This window comes from Triturus cristatus, chromosome 6 (assembly GCF_964204655.1).
Source record: "Triturus cristatus chromosome 6, aTriCri1.1, whole genome shotgun sequence".
Classification (NCBI taxonomy): domain Eukaryota; kingdom Metazoa; phylum Chordata; class Amphibia; order Caudata; family Salamandridae; genus Triturus; species Triturus cristatus.
Window position 1 is genome coordinate 193,298,839 of NC_140589.1, and position 24,648 is coordinate 193,323,486.

Sequence of the window (24,648 nt, forward strand, 5' to 3'; positions counted from 1 at the left end):
CTAGGTTGGCAAGGTTGGCCAGTAAGGCTGTGGTGTTGTTGTAGGTGTGGTTCTCCAGGTGAAAGTTGAGGTCCCCTGGGAGGATGTAGTCGGTGGACGAGAGTGCGTGAGGGTTGATGAAGTCTGCGATGTCTTCGCTGAACTTGGTGCGTGGTCCTGGTGGTCTGTACATGAGGGTGCCTCTGAGGGTGGTCTTGGGGTCGCTGTGGATCGCGAAGTGGAGGTGTGTGTGTGAATGTGATGAGGGGGTGTTTGTGAAGGTGTGTGTGAAGGTGTGCAAGTGTAAGGTGTAGTAAAGGTTCAAGTATGGTGCTGTAGGTTGTCTGTGGGGTCTGGCAGCAGTGAGTCTGTTGCAAAGGCTCATGGTTTGTGTCTGTGGGCCCTTTTTATTGGTCCATTGGTGGGTGTGGCTGTGTTTGAAGTTTGGGTGGGTGTGTTATAAGGAGTGGTTGTGTTTTGGGCCTCTGTTTGGGATTTTGGCAGTTGCAGGTCAGTGAATGTGTTGTTTTTGTGCTTGTTGGACATGTTTTGTGGCTTTGTGCCATTCGAATGGTGTATTCTTGTGTTGTTTTGCTTTGTCCTGGTTGTGTACGTGCGTTTTTAGCGTGTGTACGGTGTGTACTTCGGGAATTTTGTTGTACAGTGCTGTCCGCGATGTTGTGTGAAGGTGCTGGTGTTGGGGCCTGGGGTGCGCTCCGTACTTAGAATGTTGGGGTGGGGGTCTGTCCATACGTACGCAGGTGAGGGTACGTGTCGTACATACATGGTTGGGGTGGGGGTACGGTCCGTACACACACGGTTGGGGTGGGGGTGCGCTCCATACGTTCGCGGGTGAGGGTACGGGTCGTACATACACGGTTGGGGTGGGGGTACGCTCCATACGTACGTGGGTGAGGCTACGGGTCATACATACACAGTTGGGGTGGGGGTACGGTCCGTACATACACGGTTGGGGTGGGGGTACGCTCCATACGTACGCGGGTGAGGGTACGGGTCGTACATACACTGTTGGGGTGGGGGTACGCTCCATACGTACGCGGGTGAGGGTACGGGTCGTACATACACGGTTGGGGTGAGGGTACGGGTCGTACATACACTGTTGGGGTGGGGGTACGCTCCATACGTACACGGGTGAGGGTACGGGTCGTACATACACGGTTGGGGTGAGGGTACGGGTCGTACATACACTGTTGGGGTGAGGGTACGCTCCATACATACGCGGGTGAGGGTACGGGTCGTACATACACGGTTGGGGTGGGGGTACGGTCCGTACATACACGGTTGGCGTGGGGGTACGCTCCATGAATACGCGGGTGAGGGTACGGGTCGTACTTACACTGTTGGGGTGGGGGGTACGCTCCATACATACGCGGGTGAGGGTACGGGTCATACATACACGGTTGGTGTGGAGGTACGCTCCATACATTCACGGGTGGGGGTACGTCTCGTACATACACGGGTGTACATACACGGGTGGGGATTCGACTCGTACATAGGAGGGCTGGGGGAGTATAGGGCGCGTATGCGGGCACATGTCTCCATGGTTGCTATGGGAGTTCGGTGCGGACGGTGTTTTTTCCATACGGTTGTAACATCGGACGCACGGGATGGATCGTACTTGCGCGGTCGGACTTCACTTTTCACATTTGTACGGTAAATCGTCCGGGGACGTGTCGGACACATTTTCCGACCCGAGGACGTGTGGGGAAATATTCCCAATGCGATTCGTATGGACTTTTTCCCATGCGAATCGTACTTGGCAGTTTGTACGGCACTTGTACGATTCGTACGGTAAAAAGACCGGATACGAGTCGTACGGGGAATTTTTTTACAGGATCGTAATCGGCACCATAATGTGGCAGATGGGCAAGAGAAGTACTCAAGGGAGACAACTGGAAAACACAAACGCAAGTACACAGTACTTCCTGAAAGAGAATAAAAGAGTTTAAAAAAGCAAGACATTGTGGAAGAAGAGAAAAACCCAGTCATAGAGGTGGTAAACAGGCTGTGCTCCATGGGAGGGACAAAGACATGTTGGATAGGCTGAAACAAATAAAACCAACTAATTGAATGCAGTAAAATGTGAGTGATAAAACACAAAGCCAATGGAATGCAACAGGTGAAATTCTGTCTTTGACAATCTTTCAGCATGACTCCAATATGTATTTGCAACTAGGGAGCTGTGTTGGCCAGTAGTCATTGACCCATAAACCTTCAGATAATGCTTCAGATAATGCTACTAGTGAATATAATATTGACTGTCTTTAAAAGGCTGCATTTGAATAGAAAGTAAGTGACATACATGTGAAGTACTTTTCAAGTTTTTACTATAGCTCCCCACCTCCTTTTACCATAGAGGGCAATATAGTAATATGCCAAATTTGACATTTGCATTTAGCCGCTTGTTTAGAAAAGGGATTATTCCATGTAAATCAAATCATCTTTGTATGAATGGCAGATAGGTGTTGCCTCTTCATGCGCATGCTTTTTAACAGGTCAGTAGATCTAATGAAGTTCATGGTCTCCACAAAGAGAAAGTAGTGAAAAGAAAAAGCACTTGTGTCTTTGGACCTGCATGGAGTAATACATCCCTTACTCAATTTTAGTTCATGAGTCAGTAGCCCACAGCCACCTAAAATGTCCCCTAGAATCACCCTGAAGTTGTCATAAAATTATCCAAAAGCAATTAACAATGATCCTAAAGTTATCATGAAGTCACCCAAGAGTAATTCACATTTGCTCTAAAGTTGATATTAAATTATCCTGGCGTAATCCACACTCATTCTAAAATTGACCCAGAATCATCCTCCAGTGATTCCCAGTCATCTGGAAATTGTCCTGGAATCATTCTGGAGTGGTCTACAGTCATCATTAAGTTGTCTTGGAATCATTTAGTAGTAATTCACACTCTTCCTGAAGTTGTCAACTGGTATTCCCCGAGTATTAAGAGATCATCATGCATATGCAATTAGAATAATTGTAACACCATCCTAGAGTAGTTTTTGTGATGGCTCTAGAATCATCTAATTTAAATATTTTGCCATATATACATACCTCAGGATGGATTATGATGACTTCCCTAGATAATTACAGGAATAGCCCAGGTGAGGAATTGGATGATTTCAGAATGACTCCAGGAATATCTACTTTTTTGACTTGGGTGGCACGCACATGTTTTTATGCTAATGACTCACCTTGGGTAGTAAGTAAGAGGTACAAAACACCTCTTACAGTTAGGCCCGGGGAGGTGATTCAGTCTGTGCTTCTAGGCATACAGTAATGATAACAACTGAGGATAAAGGATGTTTTGCACCTTATTACAAATGAGCCTCAGTCAATGATGCAGTTTACAGTTTCCTGCCTCTAGTGAGCAAGTTGACACATGAAGAGACTCCTTGTGAAAGAATTAAAAGCCAAGTTGCCATGTGGAAAGCACTAAACGCACTGCAAGCATCATAAGGGAACGAAAACAAGCACCGGCAAAGCAAAGGGGTCACACCTTTATAATGCTTTGCCAATGCTTATTTACAACGTATTTTAAAAAAGAGAAAGAATAAAAGGTCAAACTACGGAAGGAAAAATAAGTGTTTTAACATATTTTTATGAGATTCTGATTCCCTTGCTAACAGACTAAATAAATACATTATTCATGGACACTTTGGACGCTTTTTTAGATCTCGCCTAGCGTTGCAGTGCGAATGCTCTACCATCGCTTTGAGAGGCATGCAGTATATACTGTAGAGTGGAAGCTTCGTGGAAGCTCCACCCACTCTCTGCCCATTGGCTTTTGTCTTAAATGCTGCCTTCCGATTGGTTTGAGGCTTGTTAGTCCCTCCTCATTCATCATTTGTAATATGTTCATAATGATGTTGTTTGCCACATTTGAACTACTTAATTGGATTTTAATTAACTTATCGGTGTGGAAATTCACAATAATATTTTATGAAAATGCTACATTCACGTACCTGCTTGTGTCTGTAACTTTTTTATGAGACATTTGCTTTCTTCTATAATTTTGTCTTCAATGGTCCTCTTGCCCATGCCAAAATCCCTTAAAGTAGCTAGGGTAAACCTTCTCATTACCCTCCAGTTTTCTCCATGTGCAGCTGTGATTCCTAAAAACAAAGAAAAAAGCATTTACATTCGAATGGCAAATCAATTCCTTAATGGAAAGGAAGTTAAAGGGTCATAAAAACAGTATTGCTTTTATTTCTTTTTTTTCTTTTTAAATAGTTTTTGTTGTTAAAAAGGGAGCACCAATTAAGCTTTTGTTTGTCAAGTGACATAACGGAACACAGTAATAATACTGTCATGCAAACACCTGGTACAAGTCTATCTGACTGAAAATTTAGAAGCACTTGTGTTTTATTACCATTTAGCCTATAACCGGAAAAAATGCCACATTTATGTGCTTCAAGTTCAATAGAGTCTATTGCAGATGCAGGGTCAGTAGTAAAAATGGCTTTGTTGTCAGCATAGGCAGTGAATTTCAACTGGCGCGATCCTGATATCAGTGGTAATATCTGTGTGTTAGTATGCAATGCCTGAATGAATGGCTCGATGTAAAATGCGAATAACAGCGGGTAAAGGGGACATCCCTGTCTAGTACCACAGTGTATTGGAAAGGGATGCGATTGTCGGCTAGCGCAGTACAGTTTGGCCTAAGGTTTACTATACAAAGCGTGGCCAAATGATGAGAGTGTTGCCTACAGGTAGCCACAAACCACACGGTTGAATGCCTTTTCGGCATCTAGCAGGACCGTACCGATATGCACTGCTGATTTCCTGGCTATATCAAAGGCCCCAACTGCAATATAGACGTGAGCCATGGTGTCCCTACCCAGAATGAAGCCATGCTGTTGACCTCGCATCATAGATTTTTGCAAAGATCTTAGCATCTGAGATTATAAGGGATAGTGGCAGATAAGAACTACACTCCTCGGGTGGCTTGTCCTTCTTTAAAAAGAAAACAATGTTTGTCATGTTCCATGATTCAGGAGCCACCCCGTTAGACCCTATGGGCCTGATTCACAGAACTAACTTAAGACAAAATCCTAAACTTACTAGTACTTAGGAGTAGTAAAGTTAGGACTCCTAACTTTACTAATCTTAAACTGAGAAAAGTCCTAACTGTAAGACTTTCGGTGTTCACAGAAGGCATTTAGGAGTCCTAAAGTTAGGTAGTAAGTTTAAGATTTTGTCTTAAGTTAGTTCTGTGAATCGGGCCCTAAATATTGTATGACCTCTCCTAGTGATAAAACTATAATAGTCTTAAAGGCTTTATAGGACTCAGCTGGTACTGAATCCTTCCTGGCCACCTTACTGAAAGGTAACATAGACAGTGCTTCAGCAATTTCAACATGCGAGATTTCTTGTTCAAGTGAGACCGCATCTTCTTCTCTCCAGAGTGGAAGGTTACTCCTCTTGAGATAATTCTGAAGTCCTTCCTCATCTAATAGTAGTGATTGTGTGTAAAGAGTTCGATAAAACTTGGAAAATTGATCAACTATTGTCTGTGGATACATGTGCGATTTTCCATTCTCCCCTTAAATGATCTTTATCTGGGTTTTGTCTCTATTATCTGCTAGCTGATGAGAAAGCACCCTCCCAATTCGATGGCCATGGTCATACTGTAGGGAACGATGCTTATTATTTGGAATTTTTAATTATCAGCTTTAAATTGTTTTGTATAGCTCTTTACCGATACTACGGAATGCCCTTCTAATTCTTCCCCTTGCATCGATACCGGGAGAGTCTTTCCTCTCTGGCATTCGAAGTGCACCGAGCTCGTATGCTAACACGCTGACGCGGATAACCCACTTAACACGATCACACGCTGAACGCCTCCTAGTATGACTTCGTATACGGCAGGAGACGGACGCGGTTTTTGGAGTGGTTAAATCTTCAGAATTGTTTTTTCTCAAAGCAACAGGAAACATCAGGCAAGTCTCAATCCCCTTTAGTCGGTATTTAATTGTGATATTATTCTGTAGCGCCTTATTCTGTAGCACCATTATTAGGTAGAGAGTTATTTGGTTCTATATGTCCATACCATCATTAGTTAGAGAGTGAATTCGTTTTATAGGTCCAAACACCTATCACCTTTATTGCGGTGTGTGTTTTGCTCAGATTTCGAGCCACCTTAACATCTTTCCAGTACCTGAATTTTCAGTTGCGATCTCACTCACTTTTAGAGCGATTCCAACAGTCTCCATTGAAGTTAGATGCCTAGTATCTTGTAGTGATGATCGTTATCTACCTATGTACAACGCTAAGTTAGCATAACAGCGTTTAATGTTAGAAAGCCATCTTGCCGCTTTTGCTGCTTTTGCACACGACACTGTAGTCACATGTTATTAGAATTGAGAAATGCTTACTCGAACTGTCTGTTGTTAACATCTTGAACAGTGAATGGCGACCTTGGTCTGTACACAGTGTAACAGAAACAGTCTGGATCGCTAGACGGTGCATGTTGTTGAGTTCAGGTTGATCGGCCCACTAGTTTAGCCATAACACGCACGCAGCTGCAAATACCTGAAAGTCGAATACTTTTAATATTGCAGTGCTACATGTTTTCAACACATTCTGAAGAAGAGCGTTCCTAGGAGCAGAGCATAGCTGATCCTGTGATGTGAACTCTCTGAGCTGATCTATACGGTATGGGGTTCCCCATTCAAGCCTAGAGACCTTTTATTAGTCTTATAATACTATTAGTGTGTTAGAGAAAGGAAGGTGGCCTAGAGCCACTGTCATTTTAGTATGATTGCTCCTTTCATTTTCTATGGTATTGTAACTATGCTGATGGTTTTGATTTTAATCGTTTGTCTGCTAATGTTAGCCAAACTGCTGTATATTAGGACACGAGGTTTATAAAATAAACTCTTTAAACTTTTCCCGTGTCTCTGTTTATTCTGTTGTGGACTGGTACGAGAATAATTACGAAAAGGTGTTTCTGATTCCCACCATTCCTGAGAAATATACTAAGTCGCTTGTTCTGGGTTGTCTATACATTGGGACCGCCGAGCTAAATCTCGGATAACGGATGGGACACTGATGCTGGCCGGATAGGGGTTCTGGGTTCTGAGGTGAGTTTTTGGTACACCGCAATTCACTGAGGGCCTGGGTTCCTGCGCATAGTTCTGCGCATAAGCAGAATCCCTGCAACAATCTCCTCATTAATTGAATTGTGATAATTAACGCGATTTAATTATTTCAAGCGAAGTTAGATACCTGGTATCTCCTCATTAATTTATTTTAACTGCTTGTTTTTTCAGTCGGTATTGAATTGCCTATCCCTGTGGATCCACTAGGCAGAAGTAGCATTGGAAAGGGGAGAATGTCCCTTTTCCAACGATAACTCTCCCAGGTGATCAGTGTTCGGGGAGCTGAGATATGCCCAAAGCACAAATTCATTTAAAGTAAAACAAGCCCATCAGGTTGTTTTAATTTCAAATCACTGTAATGATGTCAGCGTACGCTGTGCACAGACCATCATTGCAGTGAATAAAATAAAACAAGTGGGTAAGGGTGTCGGACATTGGTCGACTACCACACCAAAAGGGTTATTGTCACTTCCATACACCAGGGGCTGTATTATACAGTGTGCCCCGAGAGCACAAATGACGTGTGTGCCCACTTTGTGCATCCCCTGGGAACACTGGTATTACGGAAGGAGCCGCAGATGTTTGTGCATCCCCTTCTTTAATACTGATAGCTCTGGTGCACATGTATCACCCGCACTATCACGAGAGGGCGTTCCCTCAATTGCATGGAGACGGGACCCGATAGGAATGATGGAATCTCTTTGCTTCTGCCCCAGTGCCATATTATGGACGTTGTTAATCAAGGAAGGACTGGGTCCTTGGCGCAAACTAGATTAGACCACTTTATACTTTATACCAACAAGGTATCTAGTTGCAACCTTTGCCATTTACTTCAAATATGAAGGTACCAAAGTTGTAGTTTCTTTAACCATTGTGATTTTTCTTTAACCTTTTCAGAAAAGCTTGTAACATTTTCATGTCCTTGTAGATGGGCGAATTTAAAACATACATTAACAACCTGACGTAGTCATGTATGTGACAAAAACAATGGGTGTGCTTCCTTTGACCTGTCCTGTATTCTCATGTTCACACTAGGCGGATAGTTCCTTTTATATTGCGTTTAGTGCATCCTGCCTCTGTACTTTGGGGTCGCAAACTAAAGAGTTCTCAAGCAGAGTTATTCCTTTAAAAACAATCTGACATGCAAATGTTATAAGCTTTTCTGAGAAGGTTAAAGGGATTTGAAATAGATCACAGGCGGGTCTCTTTCCCTTCTTTAGGGGAGAGCACTCAGCGGCTTTGAAGCCGACGCTCTGTACGTCACTGCATGAGCTGCACCGGGAGCAGCATGGGTTTGTGGCTGCCCAGGAGCAGCGCATTTATTGAAATGGGACACACTATTTCTGTGTGTGCTTTGCCCACCTGTTTAAATGTGTGCCATGCCACAAACGGGGGCAGTGCGTTCTTTCCATGAAGCAGCCCATGACGTTTACGGCATTGGTGTATGCTGGGTGTGGAATCATAAATTCAGACTCATGCAGAATAACAAATTAAGGGGCAGATTTACGTTTCCTGGCGCGTCCCTGCAAATCAACAGGGATGCGCCAGGAAAATTGCGACATGCATCTCAATCCTTGCGCCACCACGGATGCGCCGCATTTACAATGCGGTGCATCATGGAGCAGGGAAATGCAGATGCGTGTCGCATCTGCTGCCGTAAGGTTGGCGCAGTGCTGGAGTTGTGTCGCGGGCGCGACGCAACTCCAGCACTGTGCCAACCCTGCCTATGTCTAACATGGTGTGTCAAGCCTTACGCCTGCTTCAAGCAGGAGCAGGGTTTTGACGCAGGGGGGTCGGAAAAGTGACTGAGTGAAATCTTGTAGATTTCACTCAGCCACTTTTCAGAGGCATTCCTGCGCCGGAACGCCCCCACTGCGCCAAAACGCCCACATGAAACCTGACGCAGGTTTCATGTGGCGCAGGGCTTTACAACGTGACGCATCTCCCTAGATGCGTCACGTTGTAAATACCCCGCAGCATGGTCCTAGCTTTACGCTGCCGCTGCGTCACAGAAGTGACGCAACGGTGGCGCAAAAGTGGCGTAGGGGATTGTAAATCTGCCCCTAAATATTTTGAAAAATAACAGCACAAATATGGCTCTTATTTCGAGCGGACAAAGTATCTGCAGGTCAAACCTGCCAAAATTTACGGGTAAACTATTTAACTGTATTTACCGTACCACGAAATTCTTGTTGTGGTGAACACCAAACTCCACAATTTATTCCCAAAACCTTGTAATTGGGTGGCATTTAACACACCTGATAGACTACTCAACGGAGTTGGATTTTATTTCATCAGGTGCCATACATATCACACAAATTAATGAGGATCTATGTGAAGAGACATATGGCTTTCTGGAATGTAAATAGATAAACGAATAACGTTAACTTTCTTAAATGTTCTTGTCCTTCTATGAGCTAAATAATGTCAATTGGAAGATGGGTAGCATTTTGGCAATTCCATCTAACCATACTAAAATATATCTAGGAATGAATATATACATATTGTTAGCTATTGAATTGATTTTAAACATCGATCCAAAATTAAAAATCTGTCTAGTCTAAATTCTCTTGTAATGTGTTTTCAGTTTTGTGATTATGCTCATTGTCTTTCTTCATTAATCATGCAATTAGACAGCACAGAATAATACCAGACGATTAGAGCGTACATACCAAATCCTTTATTTATATCTTCAAATATTTTAACAGGAGCTCTTTCTCCAAACTCGTTGGCATGATTCACGAGAGCTTCCTTTACAGTCTCATAGCCTGAGAGAATCACCATTTTCTTCATTCCCATTCGAAAACTGAAAACCGGACCATACTTTTTGGACAGCTGGAAAAATGCAGAGCACAGGGTATGGTTCAAGTTACAGTAAAAAAAAGTCAACACCAGTGTATATCCTAAATAATCTTAAATCTTTGAAAGCAAAAGGCAATGAGATGCTCTCAGTATAGGGCAGTGACAGGTGAGAAATCTTTTGAGTACAAGAAGTAACAGGTCAAAGAATGACAACAATTTACACCGAACTATGGGGCATATCAGCAACAGACGGCGATAATTATCGCAAAGCGCGCTTAGCGATTTTATATTTATCACCGCCTATCGCTGTAATTTATCACCCGGATAACGCGTTATTAACAACGCGTTGCTCCAGGGCGATAAATTTTACATCAAAAGTGGCGTCATGTGGAAATATCGCTGTTAAACCAGCGATATTCCCACAGCGATAGAAGAAACCTTGATGATAGGGAGATGTGGATTCAGCCACTGAATCCACCTCCCATGCCGTAGATAGGGTAGTCATGAAAAATGGCAGACTTAAAATACTGGCGATAACAGCGGTTAACGCTGTATTTTACATCGCTATGGGTGTCCTGGGCCGTATTGTAAATACGGAGTAGGGCAGTTTGACATCATTTTCCCTTTAGCTATTGCAGGGAACGCCTACTTTGCATCTCATTAGAGATGCAAAGCGATGCCTGAACTAAACAGGAGCTGAATCAAGGAAACACGCGATAGCGTGTCCTTGTAAATAATGCAATATAATTATCACCGCTTTTCGCCCAAAAACGGACGCTAAAGCAGCAATAATTACATCGCCAGTCCTTGTTGATATGCCCCTATATTGATAGATTATCATCCGTTTAATACACAGACACAGAGTAACAATAAAAATGCATTAATAAAGAAAAATAGCACCCACTGGGGTGTGTAATTACCCAACGTGAATGTGAAAGATTCTAGGGTGGTTCCTTCCATGACGCAATCAGTGTGGGGTTATTGAGTATGTTTTTCCGTTGACCTATCAAGAGACCAAGGATGGAGCAAGATATAGTGGTGCTGATTGGATTGCATAGGAAAATCTTCATCCCAGTTAGCCTTGTCATCCTCATTTTATTCGCACCACAGCTGCGTCCTGTGTTTTCCTATTGTTCCTGGCATACATCATCCTCTGTGGGACGAAGCAGCATGCAGATCGAAAGGGGCTCGTGATCAAGCAAACTAAAGACAATAGAAGCAAAACTTGTGGAGTGAAGCCTGGATCTTCAGGGTGTATTTAGGAGGCAACAAGCATCAATTTGTGCAATGACGATAGTGAGACCCGGACTAGATGTAGTCGTAATGCTCCTACTAACATTTGACTTAGAAGCCCATCCAGGCGGACCCTCTATCCGCACTGTATCGACTGTACAGAATCCAGATAGTTCCTTTCACATAAGTCTAGAAAGATCACACCAGTTAGGTGCTATACCCCAAACAGGGTTATTCTATCTACAGGCTTGTAAACTACCTTGATCTCCCAGAGAAGATTCGATAAAGGATTTAAATACATTCAGGGATAGACTTCACCAATGTACCTTATCTAAGCCTCCAAGCCTGTTTACTAACATGGTGAAAAGACTATAAACAACTGCATCTGGATTACTTTCTGTAGCACTTCTCATGGCTTAGTTAATAAGCATATGTATCTTAAGAAGTGTAGTACAAAATACATGGTTGTAAATGCTGTGTCGCTCCTTATATGCAGAAGAGGTTTCCAAAGAATACACCTGAAAGACTACTTCAATCAAATTTTATTTTCAGTCTACGTATTGATGGTTTCCAGTAAAAAACAATCTTAATTAAAACTTGGTTTAGGCCTTCCCTTCTATTACTTTTTTGTTTACGCTTAAATTGGTATTATTTCTCATTATGCTTGCATATAATTGAAGAGTAGTTATTGTGCTTGTTCAAGCTAACATAAAAGCTAATTGAGTCTCGACTACTAGACAGTGCATGAACTGTTTGCTGGGAACCTGCCTATTGCTTACTGTTGGTTGGATTTTTTTGTTGCTCTCATTTTTCTGCTCCCTACTCTTTAACTTCTGTGGGCTATACTTCCTCTTCTTGTGTTTGTTCCTCCCTCGGAGCATGGATGCATTACTTCTGTACTTCCACAATTCATTCTTCAGTCACTATTTTCTTCTTTTTGTTTAAGAACTTCACAAGTGTGCATGGATTTTGCAGTTGTCTCCCTAATGTACATCTTCTGAATCCTCCACTCTCCTGCTTGCTCTCTCTCACCTGTGTGTTTCTCCCTCTCTCCCTTATGAGATGCACTCATCCTTGTGTGCTACTTCCCAGCATCGCTTTCATGCTTCTCCTCTGTAGTGTAGTGCCTATTTCCCTAGTAGGCTCTGCGCATTGGAATAATATACCCTATAGGTTTGGCATAGGACTGATGCCAGTAGGCCCCTATCGAGTATATTAAACTTAATTACTTTGTGCCAGCTAGCTCAGAGGCCACTAGAAACTCCTTGTAAACAAGCAGGGAGTAGTTTCTGGCAACCGTATAAACATGACAACTTTATTTCCCTTTAGAATCAGAACGCTCTTAGAATTGTGGAAACAACAGATAACAGTTTCACACAGCTAATTGTGCATGCTTAGTTTCTTCAGAGTTACACAGAAAGAATAGACCCGTGTTTCAATAAAAGGATTTATTTCTCGTGTAAGAGTTATGAGCTGTTACAATCTTAAAACAGTATGCAAGATATATTATGTACAGCGTAAGCAGTAGAAAGAAATAATACTGCGCTAGCATTGTCTTTTAGCTATGACACATATATTCATATACATAAATAACACAAGCTAAAAATGAGAGTACTCATAAGATGCTTCTCAAACTAGTTCTACCCCAATGTACCTAACCTAAGTGTAGTACAAGGTAAGAAGTAGTTGATGTATTCTATAGGCGGTCTAATAGATAGATTGCTATAGTCTGGTATGGTATGGTATGGCATGCCAAGAGTCTCTCTAGGTTCTAGTCAGCTCCATACCTTTAGAATGAGAGATGGTAATCTCTTTTCGGGTCTCGAACACTAACACCCCGCGAAGGGAGTCAGAACACTGGAAGCTGAACTCTCTGCGAGCAGGGATGACAGCGTCGCTAGTCAGTGGGTCAGGCCGGGACACGGGCTCCTCTAAAGTCGAGGTATCTTCTAACTTGCTTGGGCAAGGGAAGGTATATTTATACCTGGTAGGTGACTTGGAATGTTAGCATTGACATACAGTCGGGCAGAGGAAGACGTCAAGAATGAACCCTTAAGGAATAGCGGTTCATGCATAATAAATGAGTTATTGGAGAAATCAATAATCCTGGGCTAGTGAAACTCCTAAGAGCTTAAGGGTCTGGTTTCTAAGAACTCATTGTGACGTTAGGGTGGGCGGATGTAGCTGACTATGCCTTTATTTGGATAGCATGGCTTATGCCTAAATAATGACTGGGATCTAATGTCTATATAAGCGAAATGCAAATTGTGACTATATAAGGAAATGCTTCAGGAAAACTTATATACGGACAACTAAAGTGGAATACAACACCTCCACATCTCCAAATTGCTCTCTCGCCTGTTTTCTTTCCCCCCTCACCCACCATGTTGCTCTCTCTCTTCCTGTTAATTTGCTTTCCTCCCTGTACCCTCCATGATGCTTCCCCTGCACCAACCTGCATCCCCATATTGACTCTCCCCATCTATTGTATTGCTCCATCCTATCCTCCTGTTGTAACTCTGTCCTCTGTGATCCTGCCACCTCACTCCATGTTGCTGTCTCTTCCTTGGCCCACTATTCTCTCCCTTATGTTGCCTCTCCCCTACCCGCCATCTTGCTTTACCCCTATGACTGACAGGGATACTCGCTGCTCCACTGCTCATTCTCGGCCGGAGGAGGGGCAGCAACGCTACGCTGACGACAGATGCTGGGAGCGCAATAAATTACAAAGGGACGTCCCACAGTGCTGGGTACTCACTGCTCCATTTGCTCCCTTGCTCATTCTCGGCCGGAGGAGGGTCCGCAATGCTACGCTGATGACAGGTGCTTGGAGCGCCACAGTTTCAAAGGGGCGTGCCTTAGTGCAGGACTCAAGCGGGGCATGCCCGGCTCGGTCTGGGCGAAGACTGGGCCAAGACGGGTCGGTCTTAGCCTGTCATACCCCGGAAGAGATTGGGTTGGGCCACCTCCTCCCGAGACCTGCCTTCAGAGTAACAGCGGGTGAGGATAAGGAGACATAAGGACACATCTTCCACAAGAGATACAGTGTGTTTCCTTTTTGTGTTCTATCTGTTTCGAGGCCTCTGGATTCCTCTTGTTTTTTTTAACATTATTCTGTCCTATAGCAGTTTTTGAGTATGGGAAAAAGGAAGGGTTTCCCCGGAGCCCCTAGCGTGCTACCACCACTTTGTACTCAACAATTGATAACTATTTAACTTAGGCCATGGACATGGTTACAAATGAGATTACTCGGAAAAAGTTGCTTCAGCTCTACCCTCTTTTCTGATTAACCCACAGTGCCCTCTTGAGCCCTCTACTCTGAATTTATCTAGTGCCCCTGTATTTAGTCCATCTGCTGGTTCAACTTCCTACATACATCCAGGGGAGAAAGTCCAAATTACCAATGTCATGCAGGCTAGTCTAGGGGGTGTCACGCACTCACCAGTAAAAGGACAGGCAATCGAACATAGCCCAATTTGTATGGTGGCCGGTGACCAACATCGTGACTCTGACTCAGAGAGTGGTCCAAACCCCAAGCGTAGGTGGAACATTGTTAAATCCATGAGAAATAGGCCCTGTGACGAGGACGTGTCCGTGTCAACATCTGCTGCTGCTAAAGAATCCTGGAATCATTTGAGTAGTCATATAGGCGACCTTTAAATTGCATCCCATGATCGATCACCTAGTAAATTGAAGCAAAACTAGTAAAGCCATCTGCTTCCAGGGTAACGACTTGCTCCCAGGAGACTCAGTGCTCCCTTTTCCCTCCTTCACCCCAGATCTCTAATTATGGGGGTGGAGGGGCTGCCAACAACCAAGTCTCCGCACAACACAGTGGTCCAGTTTCAAATACCTCTTGAGTCCGCTCCCTATGTTATTGTCCTGGCTAATGTTCCCAGTCTTCCTGTTGGCAGTTCGGAAACTGCAAGGGGCCTTATGAACAAAACTATGCTAAAGTGAGTGGCCACTCTGACATATCTCAAGAGATTCTGTTGGCAAGACGTGTGGGGTGGATTGGTGGGATGGGCAAAGGGTAAAATGTTGATCATGTAGTGGTTAATCTCCGCAACACCATGGTAGTAAATAAAATACTGGGCAGGAATGGTCAAAACTAGTCTTGTTAAGATTTTGCCACTTTCTTTTTTCTACAAGCATTTTGCTATTTCATCCCGTAATACTGACAGGACGATAGCCTCAAAGAGATACCTCCCTAGACCTCCTTTTTATCCGATAGTACCTCTGAAAAATAGATTCACAGTTCTGGCTGGGCTGAAGGATAATGACTGACAGTTTAGAGAGGAGCGCGTCTGCTCTGGTGCTTTGGAAAAGGGAGGTGAATCTTTTAGTAAGACCCCTGTAGTCCATCTGTATACTAATCTAGCCCAGAATTATCTTCCTAAAGGGCTAGAAGCGAGAGTATCTGCAGTAGAATGTGATGTAGATCACCCATGCATTCATTTTTTTTTTTTTTTTTTTGGAAAGAAACCTTTATTGGACTTCAATGAGTTACAAACATGGGCCTACAACCCTTTGGGCTGGCCACTAGGTAGCATGAAACGTATCATTCACTGTTATACGGAGTGGTCAATCCGGGGAGCCCGTCAGTCCATCATCTCACCCAATGAAGGCAGAAGCAACAATTGAATGACAATATGAAATACGGTTTCAGTTTCCAATTTAAAATAAGAAACATTACACACAAACAAGGCAATAGACATTGTAAATAGCAGGACGCGCTCCCGGGGTAGGGAACCAATGATCAGCGGCAGAGAAGGGAGGGGGGCACGGGAGCAGAGGAAAAAGCAAACTGTAACACACTCGTGACTTAACAGACAAGGAATGCTCGGCTAGGGGGACGAAGAGGCATCTAGCACAACAGCCAGTGGAGGGGCACAGATGTCTCCGCGATAGGCGTTCCACGGACCCCACACCCCTGTCCATTTCCGCGGCTTGCCTCTCGCTACATACACCGTCTTTTCTCTAAACATGCATGTAGGAGAGTAGGGTCTGCTATCCTATGGTCACCCCAAATTTTTGCTTTTTGCTTCACTGGTTTTTGACATATTGAGGATGTGGGCCTGCCAATCAGACCCCCAGCCTGCTGTTCTCTCTACTAAATTTACACTATGCACCCTAGGTGCATAACCAATTGGAAGTGGGTCACCCTGTGAGCCCCTGTACCAGTGTACACTAGGTACCCAGGGCATTGGTGTATCTAAGGCCTGCCAGGGGCTGAAGCATGTATTATGCCACCCCAGGCTTGGCCTGACAAATTTGACACAACTGGCTGATCACTCAGCTGGGGTAAGTTGGTGTAACCACCTCTTACTTAGGTGTAGTATACCTATACCTAACCTTAAATGGGACACATGTTAACCTATAAGTCACTCCTATGGCAGGCCTTAACAATCCTGAAGGCAGAGTGCTTGGTTCCATGTGAGATGGTGCTCTGGCATGAGCTGAGCCTGTCTGCAGTGGTCGGAACCACTTCCTTCTACTGTTTCCAGATATCGTCATACCATATACTCTTAAGTGCATTATGAACCTCGCGGTTAAATGCTAACTTTGGTTTGGCTTTATCAAAACATGTCGAGTAAGGTGTCATACGAATTGGAATACTAACCCCTCGCCAATTCTGGCAACGGGGTTAGCATTCCACCGTTCTAGAGGACACGACATGTACAGTACCTGAAACCCGGGTAAAATCAGACATAGCCTCAGCTCCACAAAATGGATGCTGCCACCACAGACACAAGTCTGCCCTCCTGCTGCTGGGAGTCCTTCCAGCTTGGGAGGTGTGGACAAAGGGTTTCCTGCCAGGGGAGGTGCGTGCACCACCCCAGACAGGATTTTGTGTATTGGTCAGGTAGGGCTTGAAAGAAACCAGACATGCCTGAGGCTCACAAGGAGCCTCGGTGCATATGCCAGTTCAATCCGGTCCTGGGGCACACCAGTCCCGGGCCTGGGACGAGCTGGACAAAGGATTGGGGGTGTAACCACCCCACTTCCTGGTCCCACCCTTAGGGAGGGACCTAGCAGGTAGTCCGGCCCCTAGAATCCGCTTAAAGGTAGGAGCTGTGTCCTAAGACTTCAGACAACCTGGAATCAACTTAACTACAAGAAGAAGACGGGAACTTCGACGCTCTGCCGCACAGAGGACTGAAGCCAATCTCCCCTGTGGTCTGGGAGTGACCACCTTGCTAACCCAAGCACCATCCAGCGAATCAACGTCTGCTTTGCCGCTGCCTCCCGCCGGAGCCCGAGCCCGAGCCCAGAGACTGACAAGACCTGGACCTCCAGACCTCTCACCGCCTGATCCACAGTCCCTGAAAAGAAGGAACCCGCGGAGGCACCGAGACACGTGGAGCCAGCCATCTTGAAAAGACCACGACAAGCTGCAAGCGCAACAACCGAGGCTCCCTCCAAGTTGTGCTTTGGGATCTGAGAATCCCTACACCCGAGCAGTATCTGCACCAAAGGTGAGCCCTCCAGCATCTCCACGATCTGCGTGGGGCCCCTCTGCATTTTGCCACTCGACGCGCCTAACCGGTTGCTGGCCCGCTGGCTAGTGGCCATCTTGGCGACGAACTTCAAGAACTACAATGCTGGTCTGGTTGCTCCAGACTGGCCCTTGCTCTCCTCCAAAGGAGCAGCCCCTCTGACCTTGCTGGTCAGAACCATCAGCTTATTTCGTTTTCCACAACAATTGCTTTTGCCAAGGCTTGTTTGCTTCGACCAAGTCGCCGACACCGACGACAGCGAGAACCTGCGTGGGACAGCTCGTGAACCGACTCCTGGACGTCGTCGACCTTCAGGGACCACGTGGCTGCAGAGACAAGCTGCACCTTTCTTCCTGTTTGCACCCGACATTGCCTGGTACCCACCTGGTGCCACGCTGGTCACTGGCTAGTGACTGTGAACACTGTCCCCTCTGCTTACAGGTCTTCTACAACTCCGATCCACTCTTGGATCCACCGCATCTCTTCCGGACCGGTCGCCTGCAGCATCTTTGACTACAGGCTCCATTGAACAGATAGAAGAAACCCGACGCACTTCGAGACCTATGCACCCGCTTCCTGTGGGTGAGGTAAAGCTGGCACTCCGGTGCCCAAGTGTAGAGTATCATCTCTAGTGTCTGTGTTTCCAATCTTGAGTTCATAGTCCACCCGGAAGATCCTTTTTGCAGTAACTTTGTAACTTTTACGCACCCATTGAAAACCTATGGGAGCTCGTGTGTGACTATTTGCTCTGCACACGCAACCCGTGGACCTCCTGGTCACTAACTGAAGTTAGCTCCTTGTAGGCCCAGCGATTCTAGAGGCCCTAGGCCTTTTCCCTTTTCTGTTCGTGGTCCTTATACCACTATTTTAGTATATGGTTTGAGTGGCCACCAGGGCCTATCCATATAAAGTGCAACTTCTGTGTATTCTAACGTATTCTTGATTAACTATTTGTGCTCCTGTGCTCATAAAGAGTCTAGGGGATACTTTGAGAAATAAATACATATATATTTTCAATATATATCTGTGTGGTGTCCTTTCATTGGTATAAAAGGGGGTTGCATTTGGTAAAACAGCTTGCTTAACACGTTTCACGAGTTTAGCCTCAAAGACTGCTTAGCCTACGCTACCACTAGGGCAGCTAGTCCGAAAAGGTTGACTTACAACCACACCATAAGGGTTGCTTGGCATGGTACAAGGTGGTCACTTTAACTAGTGAACATCATATACCAGGCCAACTTCTCACATTGGTGAGCAGCGGTTGGATTTGAGCTTGCTGTGTTTTACCATTCTCTTGGTTACCAATTGAAAGATCACATAGGTACCTGTAGGTACATATAAAACAAGATTAGATATACTTAAGTTCTACTGAACTTAGTTGTTGTAGAGCAAAGGGAGTAGCACACCCTGACTACAACTACTAGATAGGTTTAGTAGGCAAACCCAAGTGTAGGTAGATTGCAACACATCCACCCACACTTAAGAGCAATGGCTGGGGCAGAGGGGTCCAATGTACCCATCTCTTTTGAGAGTGACCCCCAGAGGGCACCATCCATCTTTGCTACCCTAAACCAAAATGAGCTCAGGCAGTTGGCAAATATCAGGGGCCTTAAACAGCCCAAGAATCCTACTTCTGCTGAACTCAGAGAGCTTTTACAGGCTGATGAAGGTCAGAAAGCTCTCAGGAAAGCCTCCCAGCTAGGCCCCTTAGGGACAGGAACAGGAGGCCCCCCTTCTGAAGATGCTACTGAAGTACCCCTTTCCAATAGTCATCCCTTAGATGAGAATCATACTACAGAGGAGGAAAGTGGTGGGGATACAGAAGGTAGTGAGGATGAAGGGAGACCTAGCCCAGTGCCAAGTGTTATACGTGGCCCAGCTAACTTAAGGCTATTGGGGCCCGACAAGGGGATCACCCCATTGGATCTCCCCAGTGGACTTAACCAGGGGTCTGGGAGGCAAAGGAATCACTCAGGTGAATCTAATGCTTCTCATACCTCTAGAGGCTCTCAAGGTCACTCCAGGAGAAGGATGACCACCCCTCAGAGGAGGGAGCATGAGGCCAGAATGCAAGAAGCCCAGCTGAGGATCAGGAAGCAGGAGCTAGAAGTAGCTCTGATGGAAGAGAAACTGAGCAAGGCTAGGCAGCATAAAGAGAGTGGGTCTATACCCACTGGTGGCAGCATTGTCCCTAAGGACAAAGATAGGGTCTTTGATAATAGGAACCTGTCCAAGGTTGTGCCCCCCTACAAAAGTGGGGATGACATCCACAAATGGATGACTGCTCTTGAGAGAGCCTGCAAAGTGCAGCAGGTTCCTGAAGACCAGTGGGCAGCAATCTTATGGCTCTCTTTTGAAGGTAGAGGCAGAGATAGACTCCTCACTGTTAGAGAGGAGGATGTCAGAAACTACAGAGTCCTGAAGAGTGTCCTAGTTGATGGGTTAGGCTTAACCACTGAACAGTACAGGTTAATGTTCAGAGACACCCAGAAGACACAGACTCAGGACTGGTCTGAATACATTGAATGTGCCACTAAGGGGGTTGGTTGCTGGGAAGTAAGGTATCTGATTATACAGGATTGTACAATTTGATGATGAGAGAACAGATTTTAAATAACTGTCAAAACCAGCAACTGCATCAACACTTGGTTGACTCTGCTCTGACCTCTCCCCAAGAATTGGGAAAGAAGGCAGACAAATGGGTCAGAACCAGGGTTAAGCAAAAGAACCAGAATCAGGGCCAAGGGGGTGATCAGAAGAAAACAGACCAAAAGGGTGGAGATCAGAAATCTAAAGACCAGAAGTCTTCAACAGGGCCCCAAACTAGTACTAAAGAGGGTGAGTCCCAGCCTAAAGGGAAGAAGAAAGAAGGTCAAAAGAAACCCTGGTGCAACTCTTGCAAAAATACAACTCACTGGACTAGTGATTGTAAAAAGGGTGGAGCCCCCAACACTGTTGCCCCTAAGGCACCTGCTCCCAGTACTACTGTTAGCAGTGTTGGTCCCCAGACAAAGGGTGTAGTGGGAATCACTATGGGAACTGAAGGAGATTCTGACTTAGACAGAACCCTGACACAGGCAGTCCTGATCTGTGATGGGGACATAGATTTGTCCCTGACTGTGAGCCCCAGTAACCTGGGCAAGTACAGACAGACTCCTTTAATTAATGAAAAAGTGGCTCAAGCCTACAGGGACACATGTGCCAGTGTCACTATGGTGACACCAGGCTTTGTGGATCCTGGACAGTACATACCAGGTGAGAATTACCTGGTGACCAATGCCAGCAATGCCACTACTTCACATAGTGTGGCAGTTGTTAACTTCTCATGGGGAGGGGTAACTGGCCTCAAAAGGGTCGTGGTTAGTGCAGACCTCCCAGTAGAATGTTTGTTGGGCAATGACCTAGAGAGTTCTCTATGGTCTGAAGTGGAGTACAGGACACATGCAGAGATGTTAGGTATATCACCACATGTCCTTGCTGTGACCAGGTCACAGGCCAAAAAGTGCCTTACTGAACCACAGGTCTTGGATCCTGGAACAATGGACCAAGCACCTACCAAGAAGAAGAACAGGAGGGTCAAGGCTGTGCCTTCCCCCCTGCCTCAGAGTGATGATCAACCTTCCCAGGAAGCTGATCTAGAGAACCCTGAAGGAACTGTCCCTGAAGAGCTTGAACCTGATCAGGTTGAGTTTCTGGGGACAGGGGGACCTTCAAGGGCTGACTTGAGGCAGGCTCAGTTATCCTGTCCCTCTCTTGAACCCCTCAGACAGCTGGCTGCTGCTGAGGCTGCTGGGAATGCTCAAGGTACCCATAAAGTGTATTGGGATGATGGGCTCCTTTATTCAGAGGCTAGAGACCCCAAGCCTGGTGCAACCAGGAGGTTGGTTATACCTCTGCAATTTAGGGGCTTCCTTCTTACCTTGGCCCATGATATTCCTTTAGCAGGACACTTAGGCCAGAACAAGACTTGGGACAGGCTTGTCCCTCACTTTCACTGGCCTCACATGAATGAAGATACAAAGGAGTTTTGTCGCTCCTGTGTGACCTGCCAAGCCAGTGGCAAATCAGGTGGCACAACAAAGGCCCCCCTAATACCACTACCTGTGGTGGGGGTCCCCTTTGAAAGAGTGGGAATAGATATAGTGGGTCCCATGGATCCTCCCACTGCATCTGGGCACAGATTTATACTGGTGGTAGTGGATCATGCCACCAGGTATCCAGAGGCAATTCCCCTTAGGACCACTACAGCACCTGTTGTGGCCAGGGCCCTGCTGGGAGTATTCTCCAGAGTGGGGTTTCCTAAGGAGGTGGTTTCTGACAGAGGTACCAACTTCATGTCAGGATACTTGACAGCTATGTGGAAGGAATGTGGTGTCAACTACAAGTTCACCACCCCTTATCACCCACAATGCAATGGGCTTGTTGAGAGATTCAACAAGACCCTAAAGGGTATGATCAAAGGATTACCTGAAAAGCTCAGGCGAAGAAGGGACATCCTTCTACCCTGCCTTCTGTTTGCTTACAGAGAGGTCCCACAAAAGGGGGTTGGCTACAGCCCCTTTGAATTGTTGTTTGGGCACCCTGTAAGAGGCCCACTGTGTTTAGTGAAGGAAGGATGGGAGTTACCTCTCAAAAAGCCTAAACAAGACATAGTGGACTATGTACTTGGTCTCCGCTCCAGGATGGCTGAGTATATGGAGAAGGCATCCAAAAACCTTGAGGCAAGCCAGGCCTTACAGAAAGCTTGGCATGACCAAAAGGCTGTCTTGGTTGAGTTTCAGCCAGGACAGAAGGTATGGGTGTTGGAGCCAGTGGCCCCAGCAGCACTCCAAGACAAATGGTCTGGACCCCATACAATCCTGGAAAAGAAGGGAGAGGTCACCTACTTGGTGGACCTAGGAACTCCCAGGAGTCCCCACAGGGTACTCCATGTTAACAGGTTAAAAGCATATGTTGACAGGGCAGACATGGGCTTGCTCATGGCTACAGATGAGGGACAGGAGGAAGAGAGTGACCCTCTCCCAGACCTGTTGTCTCAGAACCCTAAGGATGGTTCAGTTGAAGGAGTGACCCTTGGAGGCAACCTCACTGATCATCAGCAGACTTCTGCATTTTGCCACTCGACGCGCCTAACCGGTTGCTGGCCCGCTGGCTAGTGGCCATCTTGGTGACGAACTTCAATAACTACACTGCTGGTCTGGTTGCTCCAGACTGGCCCTTGCTCCCCTCCAAAGGAGCAGCCCCTCTGACCTTGCTGGTCAGAACCACCAGCTTATTTCGTTTTCCACAACAATTGCTTTTGCCAAGGCTTGTTTGCTTCGACCAAGTCGCCGACACCGCCGACAGCGAGAGCCTGCGTGGGACAGCTCGTGAACCGACTCCTGGACGTCGTCGACCTTCAGGGACCACGTGGCTGCAGAGACAAGCTGCACCTTTCTTCCTGTTTGCACCCGACATCGCCTGGTACCCACCTGGTGCCACGCTGGTCACTGGCTAGTGACTGTGAACACTGTCCCCTCTGCTTACAGGTCTTCTACAACTCCGATCCACTCTTGGATCCACCGCATCTCTTCCGGACCGGTCGCCTGCAGCATCTTTGACTACAGGCTGTATTGAACAGATAGAAGAAACCCGATGCACTTCGAGACCTATGCACCCGCTTCCTGTGGGTGAGGTAAAGCTGGCACTCCGGTGCCCAAGTGTAGAGTATCATCTCTAGTGTCAGTGTTTCCAATCTTGAGTTCATAGTCCACCCGGAAGATCCTTTTTGCAGTAACTTTGTTACTTTTACGCACCCATTGAAAACCTATTGGAGCTCGCGTGTGACTATTTGCTCTGCACACGCAACCCGTGGACCTCCTGGTCACTAACTGAAGTTAGCTCCTTGTAGGCCCAGCGATTCTAGAGGCCCTAGGCCTTTTCCCTTTTCTGTTCGTGGTACTTATACCACTATTTTAGTATATGGTTTGAGTGGCCACCAGGGACTATACATATAAAGTGCAACTTCTGTGTATTCTAACGTATTCTTGTTTAACGATTTGTGCTCCTGTGCTCATAAAGAGTCTAGGGGATACTTTGAGAAATAAATACATATATATTTTCAATATATATCTGTGTGGTGTCCTTTCATTGGTATAAAAGGGGGTTGCATTTGGTAAAACAGCTTGCTTAACACGTTTCACGAGTTTAGCCTCAAAGACTGCTTAGCCTACGCTACCACTAGGGCAGCTAGTCCGAAAAGGTTGACTTACAACCACACCATAAGGGTTGCTTGGCATGGTACAAGGTGGTCACTTTAACTAGTGAACATCATATACCAGGCCAACTTCTCACAATGCACCAATCCATATTCTCCTTCCACACCGAGACCGTGGGCGGCCTCTGGGAACCCCATAACTGGGCAATGTTACGTTTGGCCACCATATTTCCCAAAGTCGCCCACCGCGTCTGTGCCACATTATAATCATTTAGCTCCCACACATTCAGCAGGCATCTCCTAGCCTCTGGAAGCAGCGCAACGTGAGTGACCTCCTCCATTACCGCATGCACCCGACGCCAAAAGAGCGCCACCTCAGGGCATTCCCATACAATGTGAAGGAAAGTACCCAGCGAACCACAGCCACGCTTACACATTCCATCCACGGAGAAACCCATGCGCATCAGGTGGGGACCAGTGACATACACTCTATGGAGTATCTTTAGTTGTACGAACCGAAGGCGGGCCGGAATTGCCACCTCCCGCTGGGAGGCTATTGCCGAGACCCAGTCCTCGTCATCTAATTCCAAACCGTCAGCCACCCAGATCTCCCTCAAGCGGGTCAACAGATCCGCCCGATCGTTGATAAGCTTTTTATAGATCAAGGAGATTGTGCTGTCAGGCACGTAGCCATCGAGCACCCTATCCTCCAGCGGGGAATTTTCCAGGATAGCGGTGGCATCAGGGAAAACCGAGCGCAACGCATGACGGACCTGGGCATATCGGAAATACTCCCTGTCGTTTAGCTTATATT

The 24,648-nt window shown here is 46.0% G+C and overlaps 1 protein-coding gene across 2 annotated transcripts in view; it reads right to left on the reverse strand.

Annotated features, from left to right (window-relative positions):
- LOC146816622 (cytochrome P450 2K4-like) overlaps nt 1-24,648 on the reverse strand; it is a 312,169-nt gene that overhangs the window by 254,219 nt on the left and 33,302 nt on the right. For both annotated transcript variants that reach the window (XM_085610496.1, XM_085610497.1), the window contains exons 2-3: nt 9,776-9,938; nt 3,966-4,115 (exon numbers count right to left, since the gene is read on the reverse strand). In XM_085610496.1, the coding sequence (XP_085466622.1) occupies nt 3,966-4,115; nt 9,776-9,938 (313 nt within the window). The remainder of the gene's footprint in view (nt 1-3,965; nt 4,116-9,775; nt 9,939-24,648) is intronic.